The sequence below is a fragment of the Anabrus simplex genome, chromosome 14 (assembly GCF_040414725.1).
Source record: "Anabrus simplex isolate iqAnaSimp1 chromosome 14, ASM4041472v1, whole genome shotgun sequence".
Taxonomy (NCBI): Eukaryota; Metazoa; Arthropoda; class Insecta; order Orthoptera; family Tettigoniidae; genus Anabrus; species Anabrus simplex.
Genome location: NC_090278.1, coordinates 85382459 through 85397332, shown reverse-complemented (window position 1 = coordinate 85397332; position 14874 = coordinate 85382459). Strand labels below are relative to the sequence as shown.

At 39.2% G+C, this 14874-nt stretch overlaps 1 protein-coding gene across 1 annotated transcript in view; it reads left to right on the top strand.

Annotated features, from left to right (window-relative positions):
* Nucleotides 1-1185: 1185 nt before the first annotated feature.
* Nucleotides 1186-14874, top strand: part of 5-HT2B (5-hydroxytryptamine receptor 2B) — a 116689-nt gene continuing 103000 nt past the window's right edge. Inside the window, exon 1 of the mRNA XM_067158374.2 lies at nucleotides 1186-1420. Within this exon, the coding sequence (XP_067014475.2) occupies nucleotides 1186-1420 (235 nt within the window). The remainder of the gene's footprint in view (nucleotides 1421-14874) is intronic.

Genomic DNA, 14874 nt, shown 5'->3' with positions numbered 1-14874 from the left:
GTTTGAAATGAAGGACAAAAAATAGCAATGAGGAATGCAATTACGGGCTGTGTTGTTCGAGATTGTTTGGACAAAAACAAGTCTATTTTATGTAGTGCTGGTCGTGCGCTAGAACGGTGCGGAAAGTTATTCTGATCAATAAGCAAACGTAATATTGCACATCACGATTCGTCAATAACAGAGTGTTTTTCTCACAACTGTAACTGAGCTTAGTCGGAGATTATGTATTCTAAATCTAATTTGCATAATAACGACAACGATCTTACATGCAAATTCTGTATATTAAAAAGCAAACGAGTTATCGGCGAGTGTTGTGTGATTGTAGGTGTGAATTTGTGCAAGAATGCGGTTTCTACATGCAAGGAGATGATATTGTTTTGCAACACTATCAAAATAAAAAGAGAGGAGTTCCTCTTCAAAATGCACGGCATTATCACGCACTAATTGCAGTGCCGGCTTTATGTTCCACCGATCAATGACATCGCTTCGTTTCTGTCGTCATCATTAGACGCGAATAAAAAGAGCCCATCCTCTTTCAATCGATAACTGAAGATGAAACAACGGAGAACTTCCAGCATTGACAGATAATGAGAATGTATAACAAGAAGACACTATTGGTTGGAAAACTATGAACAGAAAATTAATAAGTTCCTGTAATGCACTTCGAAGATCATGGCGTGAATGTGATATTCCAGCAAAATGTAACGAGTAATTATGTCAGCAAGACGAAGAAATATGAAGAGTTCGCACCAGATTAAACAAAAACAAGGTGTTCAAAATAGGTTTACAAAGAATTAAACTTTACGTAGGAGCAGTGTAGAGTTGATTATGAGTGAAAACAAATTAACAAACAATAAACAAAGATCCAGTGAAGATCATAAACCCACACGCCGGAAAATGTCTCGACCATGTAGACGAATGCATCGGAAGAACAAGAAAAGTGATGAATTGTACCATCATGAAACGCAGTTTAGACGAACCAACAGTCGCTGCGGCTACTGCTCTCACATCGTCAAGGAAAACGCAACAAAATGAAACATTATGGGATGTAATAGAAGAGTTCAGCGTCAGGTAAATGAAGCCAGGAACAATCATCAGGTTCTGTCAATTAAATCGGAAGACTAATCATGGAACGTCATAAAACGAGAGATTTGGTGACGTAGAAAGCAGCGCAATGGAAGTGTCATGTCGGGAGAGGTAAACGTTACCTCGGATACCGACAGTGAGGACAACTGGTGGGCTCTACTGGCCACGGCTCTGGTGCTCGCCACAGCGGCGGGGAACATCCTGGTGTGCCTCGCCATAGCCTGGGAGAGGAGACTGCAGAACGTCACCAACTACTTCCTCATGTCGCTGGCCATCACCGACCTCATGGTGGCAGTGCTCGTCATGCCGCTCGGGATTCTCACCTTAGTACGCGGTGAGTTTTAATTCCAGCACACAGGTAAGAGCACTGCAAATCCTGGACACAGTCAGCAGGGAAAAGGGCCTTACCATCCTCTGGACTATTCTTTGTCACAGGAATTGGCCCTAAACGGGCTTGTTACAAGACAAACTGTATTGCTGAGTAAAGCAGTAAGTTATTGTAACGGCAGTCGTTGACAGAAACCTCCCCTTCAACTTAAATTTCCTCCAAGTATCAGAGTTTCTCTCACAGCTAAGAACACACCATAAACAGTGACGAATTATAGTTTTCCTTGATGACAATGGTAAGTAAATCCGACTGCATCTCAAGGTTGACGCCTTGCGTTTACTTAAGGGAACCTGGAAGTGTGACACGATAGAAACAATTACCTTCCGATATTTAATTACACATCTCAGAAATTAAAATATATTTTTCCTTGAACGTTCTTTTGATATATTCCGAATACATTGAGCATTATTTGGATAGAATATAAAGCTTCTGTGGTTAATATTTTCTGTCAGGAAAAAAAATATAAAAATAATATTTTAAAAAAATTGTTAAACATCCCCTCGACTCACGTACCTTTTCCTGAGAAAATACTCAAACCACATCCAAGAAATTTTGCATGCATAATATTTAAATCTGTTTCGAGCTGCTGAAGTACAATTACTGTCCTATTTGTTATAGGAGTTGAGAAAATATTTGTTTAAATATCGTAGTTGAAAATTGAAATTCTTGTAAAATTTTCAGTGCTCTTCAAGCTGGCCCCCAAAACCTAATAAATATATATGATTAAATTTACTTCCACAATCAGATCTATCTGGTGTCTAAGAGACTACCAAGTTTCAAATACGTTGATCTTATAGTTTCTACGAGAAAGTTTCAAAAAATGTGACACGGAAAATCCAAAAAGAATGGTAGCTGGCATCTAATGACATTCAGCGAGCACAGTTATGTTTAAACCTAATTTTATTGCGTCAAATATAACTTCAACATGATAATTGATATACTAAATTCTTCGGGAAAGATTTAATATTTTTTAAAGCTCCATCCGAAAACTGATATTTTTGAACTTGTCACATTTTACGGTTCCCTTCATTCTAGCTGCATTATTGGATCAAAAAAGTATGCAAACAGTCCTCGCTAATCAAGAGCTAAAATATCAGTTCTTTCTGCACTTCCTCTTGAAGCTAGGCAAATAATGTCCTCATAACCATCTCAGCCTACGCAGTATGGCGTCGTATTGCATAATGGCGTGTATTTCTAAATACTGCCGGGCAGAGTGGCTCAGATGGTTGAGTTGATGGCCTTCTGACCCTAACCTGGCGGGTTCAAACCTGCCTCAGCCTGAAGGTATTGAAGGTGCTAGAAGACGTCAGCCTCGTGTCAGATTTATTGCCACGCAAAAGAATTCCTGCGGGACTAAGTAGTTAGTGGGACGTAAAACCCATTATTATTATTATTATTATTATTATTATTATTATTATTATTATTATTATTATTATTATTATTATTATTATTTCTACAAGGCCGAGGACATGTGCCAATGTTTCAGTTTCACCGCGGACATGCATGTAGTGGTTGTCCTCTTGACTCTTGTCGAACAAGATTAGTACCGTAGCTACGCCTATCACTGTTATGCTTTTGACCCTCTCCGATGTTGAAAGGCCAGTTTTCAAAAAAAAAAAAAAAAAAAAATGCTCTTGGATAGTGTATTGCTGTTCCTAGGTAATTTTCAAGACCAATGTGTCATATCCAAAGAATCTTACAAGAAATATTATTTTTTAAAGGCGATAAAGATTCAACACGGTATTATCTCCATGATACCTTTGATCACTGTTTCCATCTTAGATAACTCTTTCGACCTTCGCAACTAACAAGTGGGATGAGTTATTTCTTAAAAAGAAAAAAACTCTTTCGATTTCGGATAAAAAACTGAAGCACGCTTCCGAAACATATTACGTGACACGGCTTAAAGGCACCTGGACATGAAAGGTGCATGTTTAAAAGCCAATTTTGTAGGTCCAAATCTTAAAAAGAAAAACCACATTTGTTACAAGATTACCGAAATTTGTTAACATCAACTAGGACAATATCAACTATTCAGCGGTCTAAATCATTAACAGGGATACAAAGAGCAATACATAGCATTTAAAACTTCAAATTTCTGCCACAACTGTCTGTAAAGTTTTCAATGAAGATGTTAACTACGGTCCATCATTATTTGTGTGCAAGTTAATAACCTACAATAAAGATTTACAAATGTACCAAAACAATAAATCACTATTAAAATGGGCTTTCAAAGGAAAATACTTTCCCTAAAAATGTATTAGGGACTTTTTTGTTTAGTCCTCCTTGTAGCTTTCAGGCATTTGATGAAGTGCATGGAGTATGATTCTCTAGCTCTAAAGGTTCTTGAGAAAAGTGTACCTGGCGCCGCATTTGAATAGCTACTTACAACACACTTTTCTTGCACTAACACATATATGATATAGTTGTGGAGTCAAGGTTTTACACTATCCAAAGCAGTGAAAACTCAGAATGCGAGCTTTTGATGACTTTTCACGTCCAGATACCCTTAAAACTGCTCTCGCGTAGCTAAGCCTGGCAATGTACAAACTGGATTTCAAACGTTAGTATTTACAACAATAATAATGTTATTTTGTGTCCCAGTAACTGCTTTTAACGGTTTACGGACGCCGATGTGCCGGAATTTTGCCCCGCAGGACTTCTTTAATTGCCAGGGAATATACCAACACGAGGCTGGCGTATTTGAGCACCTACAAATAGGCTACCATCGGACAGAGTTGGAATCGAACCCGCCGATTCTTGCTCAGAGGGCCATTGCTCTACCGGCCGAGCTACTCAGGCCGGCATATTTACATCTACATAGAGGAGTGCATTCAAATTTTAGCACTTCAGAAGTCAGCATTTTCAATGCTCTTGAAAAGAACACACACCATGCCTCAAATACAACATTTCTGATTTTTCTCTTACCTGTGATGGTCTTTTAACAGAAGAACGCGAGTTGCGACCAGACATAAGAACACGCTGTCAAGGTGTTCCCGTTTCCAAGGTATTTCCAACAAAATTTAAAATTAATTCCATTCATAAATCTGCTAAGAAGAGTGCGTTCAGCTGTCGGCAGCTTAGTCTATAACCACCTGCTAAGATGTGTTATCCGACCTCAAATTTCTTCATAGACTCCGTTACAAACAAAGAACATCGTGCGGATTTTTTACAATATATTTGGCATTTTTCTAAAAACAGGTCCAGGATGGTGATGCCCTTTTCATCAATTGGTGCCACAGGGTTACAGTTAAAACAGTGGCCAAACTACTGTAGACCTAAAAATACTAATGAGATCCCTTAATTTCACTGATGCAAGATACTCTTGAGGACTAGCAGCTGAGGTGATTATTTTGTTCAGAAATATAGTATTTTTTTCTTTTTTCTTTTAAAAGTGTGTTCAATAATGAGTGATGCAGATATGAAACGCTGCATTTTTGGTGTTGCTGACTATATGTACAAAAATAGATTAAAAGATGGAATGTGTTACTGATTCTAAACCAGAATGCTGAATGATTTTTGTCACTATTTATCAATTTCGCCCGCCCCCGTGGCTACCTCTCGCCTGGAGGCCCCGGGATTTTTCTCTCGACCTGAGGGCTGGTTCGAGGTCCACTCAGCCTACGTGATTAGAATTAAGGAGCTATCTGACGGTGAGATGGCGGCCCCGGTCTCGAAAGCCCAGAATAACGGCCGAGGGGATGCGTCGTGCTGACGCCACGGCCACTCGTAATCTGCAGGCCTTCGGACTGAGCAGCGGTCGCAAGGCAGGCCAAAGCCCTTTCAAGGGCGTTAAGTGCCGTGGGGTTTGGTTTGGTATTGATCAATTTTACTATTAATCCCAATCCTGAACCAACCACCAGCATATCTTTGGACGCAAAATTAACTGATCAATTCTCGAGGTACAATCACTAACAAAAGTGGGCTCCAGTTCAGTGACATGTATCTTGAATCGTACTTCCCGCGGTGTCATTTACTTTCTTCCGATGATCAAAGTTTGAGAGTCCTAAATTGCACTTTGAACATTATGCTGAGAGATTTCTCGACCCACATGTTTCTCGAATATGTAACAGAACATAAGCATTAATAAATACAAAACGTGCCAACTCCAGGCATTTAAATAAATAAATAAATAAATAAACACTCAACTCTCCCGAACATGAATGACCAGTTGTTATAACTAATACAATGGGTTAGTTTTTTATACTCCACGAACAGGGTGCTACAAAAATAATTACCAGGTAATTGACTAATACACAGGGCGGTCGGAAACAACGCGAACTGGGAATAGATGCGTTAGAGGGTTGGTCATACTGACAAAAATAAAATAAAAAATAATTGGATATCTCGCGCAGTTTTAACTTTATCAGCTGCTGAAATCAGCCAATCAGATCGCTTCGCGGGTGAATTCAAACTGGTTTTGTGAGGCGATGTTGCTAACTCGGCACGTAGCTTACGACCACCTTGATAGCACCAATCAAAGACAGGAAAACTTCGCCAGGGATGGGATTTGAACAGGGACCTCGCGTCAAAGCAAGTAAGCTACAGCTACACGGGCTGAAACCAACAGTACGTTTGTTGGATGCTGATTTCTCGGATGGCTCTCTACCCGATCTTAAAAACCACGAATTCCCGTTTGAATTCAGCCGCGAAGCGATCTGATTGGCTGCAGCTGATAAAATAAAAACGGAGCGATATATCCAATTATATATTTTTATATATTTTTAAAATGATTTATCAGTATAACCAACCCCTGCAACGCTCTTGTCCCAGGTTCACGTTATTTCCTCAAATACTTCTCGGACGTATCATTAATGGCCAAACAAACTTAACCTTTTGAGGTATTTGCTAGACATTAATTAAAACGCATAGTGTAGGATACCTCCTTACGCGGAGCCTTACTGCCAGTTACATGCATCTTCTCTGCCTTCCTCTTCTATCCCACATGATTCTGATAATATTACAGTTTTGTTCTCCCTCGTTTCTTCCATTCTCTGTTTAATACCTTGTTGTTATTATTATTATTATTATTTGCTTTATGTCGCACCGACACAGATAGGTCTTATGACGGTGACGGAATAGGAAAGGGCTAGGAGTGGGAAGACAGCGGCCGTGGCCATAATTAAGTTATAGCACTAGTATTTGCCTGGTGTCAACATGGGCAACCACAGAAAACCATCTTGAGGGCTGCCGACAGTGGGGTTTCATACCTTAACAAGGGTGTACAGGTCAGGTTCATTTTCAGTTTTACCTATCACTTTCCATTCTTTAGAGACTCCGTGGCTCAGGCGGCAAGGCGCGGGCGTCTCACCGCTGCCTGGGTTCCGTGGTTCAAATCCCAGCAATTCTACGTGAGATTTCTGCTGGATAATGTGGAAGCGGGACAGGTTTTTCTCGGAGTACTCCGATTTTCCCCTGTCATTTTTCATTCCAGCAACCCTCTCCAATATAATTTCACTTCATCTGACAGTTATTAATCATTACCCCAGATGAGTGCGACAGGCTTCGGCAGGTTCATTCATTCCATTCCTGAACCGGTCGAACGACTTGAAACAGGCTGTGGATTTTCATGTTCATTACGTTCCCATCTTTATCTTTTCTTTTTTCTTTACAATCATTTAGCAGGTGTACCGTTTCCATATCTTCACTGCAGAAAATGCGTATATTTTCCGTATGTTTCCTCTTTTACTCCATTCTTACTGCATATAGGTCTACTAGCATCGATCATCAAATTCTCCCGCTCACTTCCCCTATTTGTTAATATGCACATTTATAAAGAGATTAGTGAATAGAGTTTCCACTAACGGTCTTAACAGTTATAGTCATTACATCCTCCTTCTCTTAAAAAACACTAGCACATGCTGAAATAATTACAACGCTCAGATGCTGCCACGTCCTTTTGTTTTAATGCCGTACAGAACGTACAGAGAACACCTCTCGTGACCCCATCAACCCGCCATGAGAACATCGAGTTAAAGAATGCGAACAGTACTCTTTTATCTTCAATTATAAATTTAAAACAGGGAAAAAAAAGCATACATGCTGACTCGGGGTTTCTGCAGTTAATGAATGACGACGTAATTTTCTGCCAGTAGTACTACAGTTAACATTTTATTGACTTTCCACAGCAGTACGATTAATACGAATGTCTACTTCTTTTCTGTTGTGATCAAATAAAACTTTCTAAGAAACCAGAAAAATTTCACAGAATTCCAAATAGGACCTTACTAATATATCAAATTGAATGTAGTTCTGTATATTTGCCTTTCTTTCATCAATGGGCGCTTCAAACTTTGTACAACGCCGGTCGATTGTATATTTCTGAGTACGACTCAGAATACATCCGTCATGCCCACGAACTAAATCGTGACGATGGTAACCCACACCACGATGCACACTTTGAAATCGAAAACAATAACAAAAGGGGCGTTTCCTGAATAATCAACTTTTCCCTTACACGTAAATCTCGCGACAAAATTTTATTCCCCCATCAAATTCTTATTTTTACTGCCACATTTACTGGTACCATATAAATTATATTGTCTTGCAACATCTTGAGGTATCGTCACTTAGTAAAGGAACGACTACTAACAATTTATGCGACAAACGGATCTTGAAAAGTCGAGATAAGACAGGCCAAGAGGAAAGGAAAAGGAAGGAATTCTATTCCATTCCATTCTGCCACCACAATTGATAGAGTCGTTAAAAGAGCATCAAGTCTTCGTTCGTCGTACTCCCTCCAACGGAGAGAAGAGCGGAGAAGCATTCCAATCTAGCCTCCTTTACTATTACTGCCTCTTTCTCCTCCTCCACTTCAAGTCACTTATTTCCACAGTTGAATAATTCATCATTAAAAGTTTCCTCCCCTACAGTCAAGAATGAAGATCTACATAACTAGGTACGGGTAATACAGTCCGATAAAAAGATATACTCCCCCAATTGCAGAATGTCACTCAAATTCACAGTCCAACAACATACTGTAGGGTTCGTATTCCAGCACCACTGATGTTGCTGAAATATAAATACATTTAGAAAATATCACCACATTCATGAGGAAAAGACGACTCATGGTAACCTACAAAGAATGGATCATCAAGGACTTAATATACCAAATCCACAACACTATCCCTCAAAGGCTATCTTACACCAAATGGACTATCCATGCCAAACAAGGAAAATTGGTGAGAATGAAACACACAGTAGACACCTATGCGCAAACCTCGTAAGATCTACAACATCTAATAATTACTACACAAACCAATGGACCCCACGAAGTAGAGCAGCACATGCAGCTAGAATGAAGCCATACTGGCCCCAAGGAAAAGTGCACGAGAGTTGAAACTAGATCACGTAACCGATGCAATACACACATTAAGCTCGGGGAGGACAATACCAGAGGCAATCCATCATTTGCGCAGACAGTGATCTCGCAACAGGATGGATGTCAGCCTTATCATCAAACATACAAATGAACAATAATTATTTATTTGATACAAAACAAAAAATGAGAACTGGAAAAAACAAAGAAAAATATCGTACCAAGATCCTCGGTCCGGAGAAAAGAACAGAATTACATGCAAGAAGAAGGAAAATTATCACAAAAAGGCCGAGATGATGGCAGATACTATACCAAGGGAAGACAAGTTCTATGGATTTTAATTAATTTACAGAATGATAAATAAATGAATTTTCCCTCCCACTGGAGGAAGAATATCTTCACAATATTCCTCGTGTTTTGAATCTCTTCCAGAAGCCAGTGTAGGCACTCGTCGGGTACATCCTGGTTGTAGCAGTTAATGTACTATAGACATGTCCGACTCGTTGGCTGAACGGTCAGCGTACTGGTCTTCGGTTCAGAGGGTCCCGGGTTCGATTCCCGGCCGGGTCGGGGATTTTAACCTTAATTGGTTAATTCCAATGGCACGGCGGCTGAGTTATGTGTTGTCTTCATCATCATTTCATCCTCATCACGACGCGCAGGTCGCCTACGGAGGTCAAATAGAAAGACCTGCACATGGCGAGCCGAACCCTTCCTGGGATATCCCCGCACTAAAAGCCACACTATAGACATGTGATATTTATCTTGATACCATTAAGTGTTTCAGAAAATACTCAATTTCTACGGTCACTGAAAAAACTGGCATCCATATATATATTTGACCTTTTCCTAGAACTACATAATCTGCAAAATGTAAGAAGTCTATCTTAAAGCTTTTTTGTGACGACAAATTTATTGTTTCAATACAAAGATGCAATTTTGTATTTGATTTAGAAGAAATAGAACATACCATCTTTTAAAGAATCATAACGGATTTTCGTTTCGAAATGCTCTTCAATACCCCGCAAGTGTCAGGAAATGTTAGCATGTTCACTTTGTAATGGCTTGCTAGTCTGCTGCAGTTTGCATTAGGTATTTATAGTTGGACGACCGATCCCATATGGCATTATACAATATTCATACGTACGTACTTCACGTGAAATGAATGGCTTCTCTCTGCAGTCTTGGTTTCTGTGGTGGCATCTGACGCGCAGATACTGCGGCAAAACACGAGCTACATCTTATTGTGTCATTTACTAAGTTTTTTGTGGATAATTGAGGCATAAGGCAACAATGTAACCAAGTGCCAATTTTCTTAACCAAGTTTGAATGTTAATCACGGAGATAACGTTATAACAAACAAAGTTTCCATTGTTTAAAATGTCAATGCATTACTTAAAATGAAAACGTTTTCAAACTGAATTAAGACATATTCATTACACTCGATTTTCACTCTTTCGTAAGCTACAATATCAAGATAAGATCTAGTACGTCACTACTCTCACATTACTTTTCCTACTCAATACACATACAATCCTCAATGTTCGTTGGTTATTATGTGGCTAATAATAATAAATCCTTGTCAGTCCTAAGTCTGTAAATGGTAAGGTGAATGTTCGCTTTTGCTTTTCTTGACACAGTTTATACATGTTTAATATACCCATGAAATACGGGGTCGTCGAAAAATATATATTTTAGTTTAAATGTTGCTTCAAGTAGGGTAAACATATAGATGCGATTATGGTCTTAAAATGAACAGGAATGGCATGCGCACGGGAGAGACATCGAATCCATAGTCTGTTTTTTGCCCCCTACTCCACAGCATGGTCTGGACTGCCGGCAGCAGTGATCCTTCCTCTGAGATGCATTACGTCACGCACATTCTCGCATGTATCCGCAGAAGAAGTCCACTGAATTGAGATCGGGACTTCTAGGCGGCCAGGGAATAGGACCACTTCCACCAATCCAACCATTCGAAAATTGAGCGTTCGGTGCGTTGGGTACATTTGGTTTGAAACGGGACGGCGTCTCACCTTGCCTGAAAATAACACGGACACCGGTTTCTTGTTCGATTTGTTGTATCTGAGGGAAAACAAAAGCACACACTGAACTTTCTGTTGCGTGGTATACATCGTACTGGCGTGGCTATACAGCACACGAATTAAATCACCCAGTCAAGGTCAGCCAACAACTACTAGCAGCGGATTCAAAACAAAAGGTTGTAGAGTGTACCTCATCTAACAAGTGGCCACGGCTGGTCTGTGGTCCGATAGCTCTGCACTCCGACCGGCCAACCAAGCAGAGGAAGGGAGGCCACGGCTCCACGCCTCTGTATTCGGAAGACGGAGAGGGGCTAAACCCCACCAACGGCTAACCTGAGAATATTTTTCAGTCGTTTTCCATTCTCCTGCACTACGGCAAATGCCGGGATAGTTCCTAAGTCCTCACCTTCTCCGAGCATCTCGTTCACCATAACAAATCTCCTGGCCTGAGGGATGGAGTCACCGTCTAACAGGCCAGCCTCTCCCTTCAGGGGAAGACGAAATCATTTCAGTACCACTTGTCAAAACCCTTCTTTCCTCTTTAGTTCGAGACAGCGATCGTCACAACGCGTCCATCCAATTTGAAGCAGCATTTTAAACAAAAATATGGGTACCATTTTCTCGAAGACGCTGTAATATTGATATGCTTCATTCTAAGAGCAACAACAGCATACAGCCACTCATCTACATCCTACCAAACCGGTCATAACACGAGACTGTACATGAAAATAATCTCTCTCTCTCTCTCTCTCTCTCTCTCTCTCTCTCTCTCTCTCTCTCTCTGGTATTTAACAGACAGACTACTACACCAATGCTTCATTAATATCTGTAGTGTTTTACTTAAAAATAGGATAAACAGATTCAAAGCCACAGCTCCGAACATTTAATACTATGTATTTGTAAAAACAAATTATTTTCACTCCAAATTATTTTCACGCGTGTCCGCCCGTTTAAAACGACCTCAGTTAAAAACATATTTAAAGATAATTAAGCCATTCGATAAAATGACGGATCAGACTGAATTGAAAATAGTTACACGTTCAAATACGGGCCCGCGGTTTACGGCTAATGATCTGCGGCCAGGTTAGAAAATTTTTTAAAACCTGGATCTGCGGGTTGGTTCACTCAACTTAAGTGAGAACAACTAAGGAGCTACCTGATGTTGAGACTCATCAGGACTGTAAGTGCCATGAGGTTTCGTTTAAACATTCATTGTTGAGGTATAGTGACGGCGGTCAAAGAAAATAATATTTACAACTGGCTTTACGTCCCACCCACACAGATAGTTCTTTGGCGACGATGAAAATAGGAAAGGGCTAGGAGTGGTCTTACTGAAGGTACAGCATCAGCATTTGTCTGGCATGAAGAAAGGAAACCACGGATAACAATCTTCCGGACTGCCGACAATGGGGTTCAAACCCATTATATCCCGAATGCAAGCTCATAGCCACTGGCCCCTAACTGCATGGCCAAGAGGAAAGAATTTTAAAATAAAGGTTACGTTCATTTGGATAGTTCTAAATCATTCGAGAACAAAGAATCAACCACTAAAGATACGGTAATTCAATCTTGTATTGTTATCTCACAAATTTAAGGTCAAAGTGCGCCGAGATACACTTTCAAGTAAATTTGGTAATACATTATTCCCCGAATAAAATCTTGCTTCTATGTAACAATCGCTTGATGATGATGATAATAATAATAATAATAATAATAATAATAATAATAATAATAATAATAATAATAATAATAATAATAAACAACTTAAAGGATCTCTGATTGGTATTGTTCATATACAGCCGCGAGCTGAGGTCAGCTGTAGTAGAGGTCCCTCTTACCATGCACTTACGCACTTGTACATGTAAAAACGATTTTGGATAAATAAATAAATAAATTTAAAAAGTAGAATAAAACCTTAAGTCACGTTTCTACATTTTGCGAGATATGAAAAGGCGGAAATGTAAAATCTTGAGGGTGATTTTTTTTTACAAAATCAAAGAAACTAAAATGTTGAGAAAAATCAAATGCTATATCCAGTCATCAATTGTCTACAAAGCTACATAAACTTCCCTGAAGAGGAGATATGTTCTAATACATAGTGACGGTTTGTTCAAAAACTTAGAGCGATATGAGGGATGGACCGAATGAAAACGAATTTAGCAAGATCCTCATTGAACAGCTATTGGCATTAAATGGAATGGCCAATTCTCATTGCTTTAGGGAGAAATCGGATTGAAAGCATTCATACTCGCCTGGGTCTAAAGGACCTCTAGCGAAGGGTTTCTGAAAAGTGGTTTGTAAGTAAGACGTCCATGTCTGTGAAATTCCCCCATAGCAAACATCATAATTTTATTATAACTAGCTAAGATTTAGAAGTACCAACTATTACTAAAGTTACTATTATAAATTCATTAACATGGTTTTTTTTTTGTTTTTTTTTTTTGTCATGAATGTCAACATATGAAATGTGAAATTGAGGAAATTTTATTAATTCACATACAAAGAATAATAATTATAACTTACAACTACACAGAAGTTCGGGGCCTTTAAAAATGTAAGGGTATTTACAAAGTTTATTTAATGGGAACCCGTTTCCGCTATACGAGTATATGATCATTTACGATAGTTAAGAATTGCTACTCTACTACGTTATCATACACTGCCAATACAAACAAATTCCCATGAGTTTTCGGCGCTGTCTAATCTCACATACTTACATTATTTGCAAAACCCGAGGCAAAAAATTGTACCTCTTCAGTCCTCTCAAAGTACCGCTATGGGTGCGCGTACCCCCGGTAGGAAAACATTGCTCTACACCACAAGTAAGTCATGTAGAGACAGTTTGATATAAATCAGAGGTTTGAACAGTCCCTTCCCCCAAAAAACGCTAAAGCCTGCCTTTATGCGTCCCAGACGCTACTTACTTTTCGTTGAAATTGAACCAATTACTGCGTAAATATCCTTACTAATCTACGGTGGAAAAGAGCGCTGAAGCAGTGCAAAATAAGGTTCTATTATCTTACCGATTGCAATTCACATTCAAAAAAGACATTTCCAACAGTCAAAAGCCGCACTGGGTATTTACATATTCATAAAACAGAAAATGAAATGAACTACATTTTCGGAAGGGATTTGTTATGGAAGTCTCGACTAGATCTTGTTCCACCAACAATAAATCCTCTTATTTTCCTTCATTTTAAACGGAAAAAAATGAAATTTATTTTTGTAAAATAAAACCAAGATAAAGAAGGCAGAGAAGGGAGAAGCAGAGGAAGCTTTGAAAAGCAATCATCAACAAATCCCTCACAGCTTGTTAAAAGGCAAGAGCTCTAGACAGTTCTATTCTTTGCCTGGAGGAGATTCTTCGTCAATGATCTGTTCAATATAGGTTAGGGATTGAATCTGATTTAAAACTCAATCTGCCCGCATAAACACGCGCGCGCGGTTATCGATACATTTTCAATATTCATGGCAGAGAGCTATAGCCCGGAAGTGATAGAAAGTAAACAACGAATATCCCCAATACGAAGACATTAAGGTGAAGTGATAAAAGAAAACTGTTGTATAGAAACAATGACAACAAGGTACCATGCGAGTCTACCGTGGTTCTCTTCCGTATCATGTGATTCAATAAAACACTTCATTCATTTACCTGTAAGCGTGTTCGCTGAAGGTAAAAACCTCATATATCCAGGAAATTTAATCATCTATACGGTCTTCGATATGAACGCATGGCAAATTGAAGGAAGGAAAGTTTGAAGAACTTCGCCAAGCATCCAAGTATGACAGAAAAAAAAAAAAATTACCACGTACATGTCAGGATTTTAGAACAACTTGTTGGCTTCATACCAGGACTTGAACGAATACATCTTTGACATTTCAAACCCTTCTAGTTTACTCCTTAACTTTCAACAGAACTGTCTACTTGCATTCCTATGTTCGTATCTCACGTCATACTCCACGACATAAAAGCATCTTTGTCTGGGCATAAAGTGCTATTTAGTTCATTATTCAACATAAGAGGGCTTACGTTTTAAGGG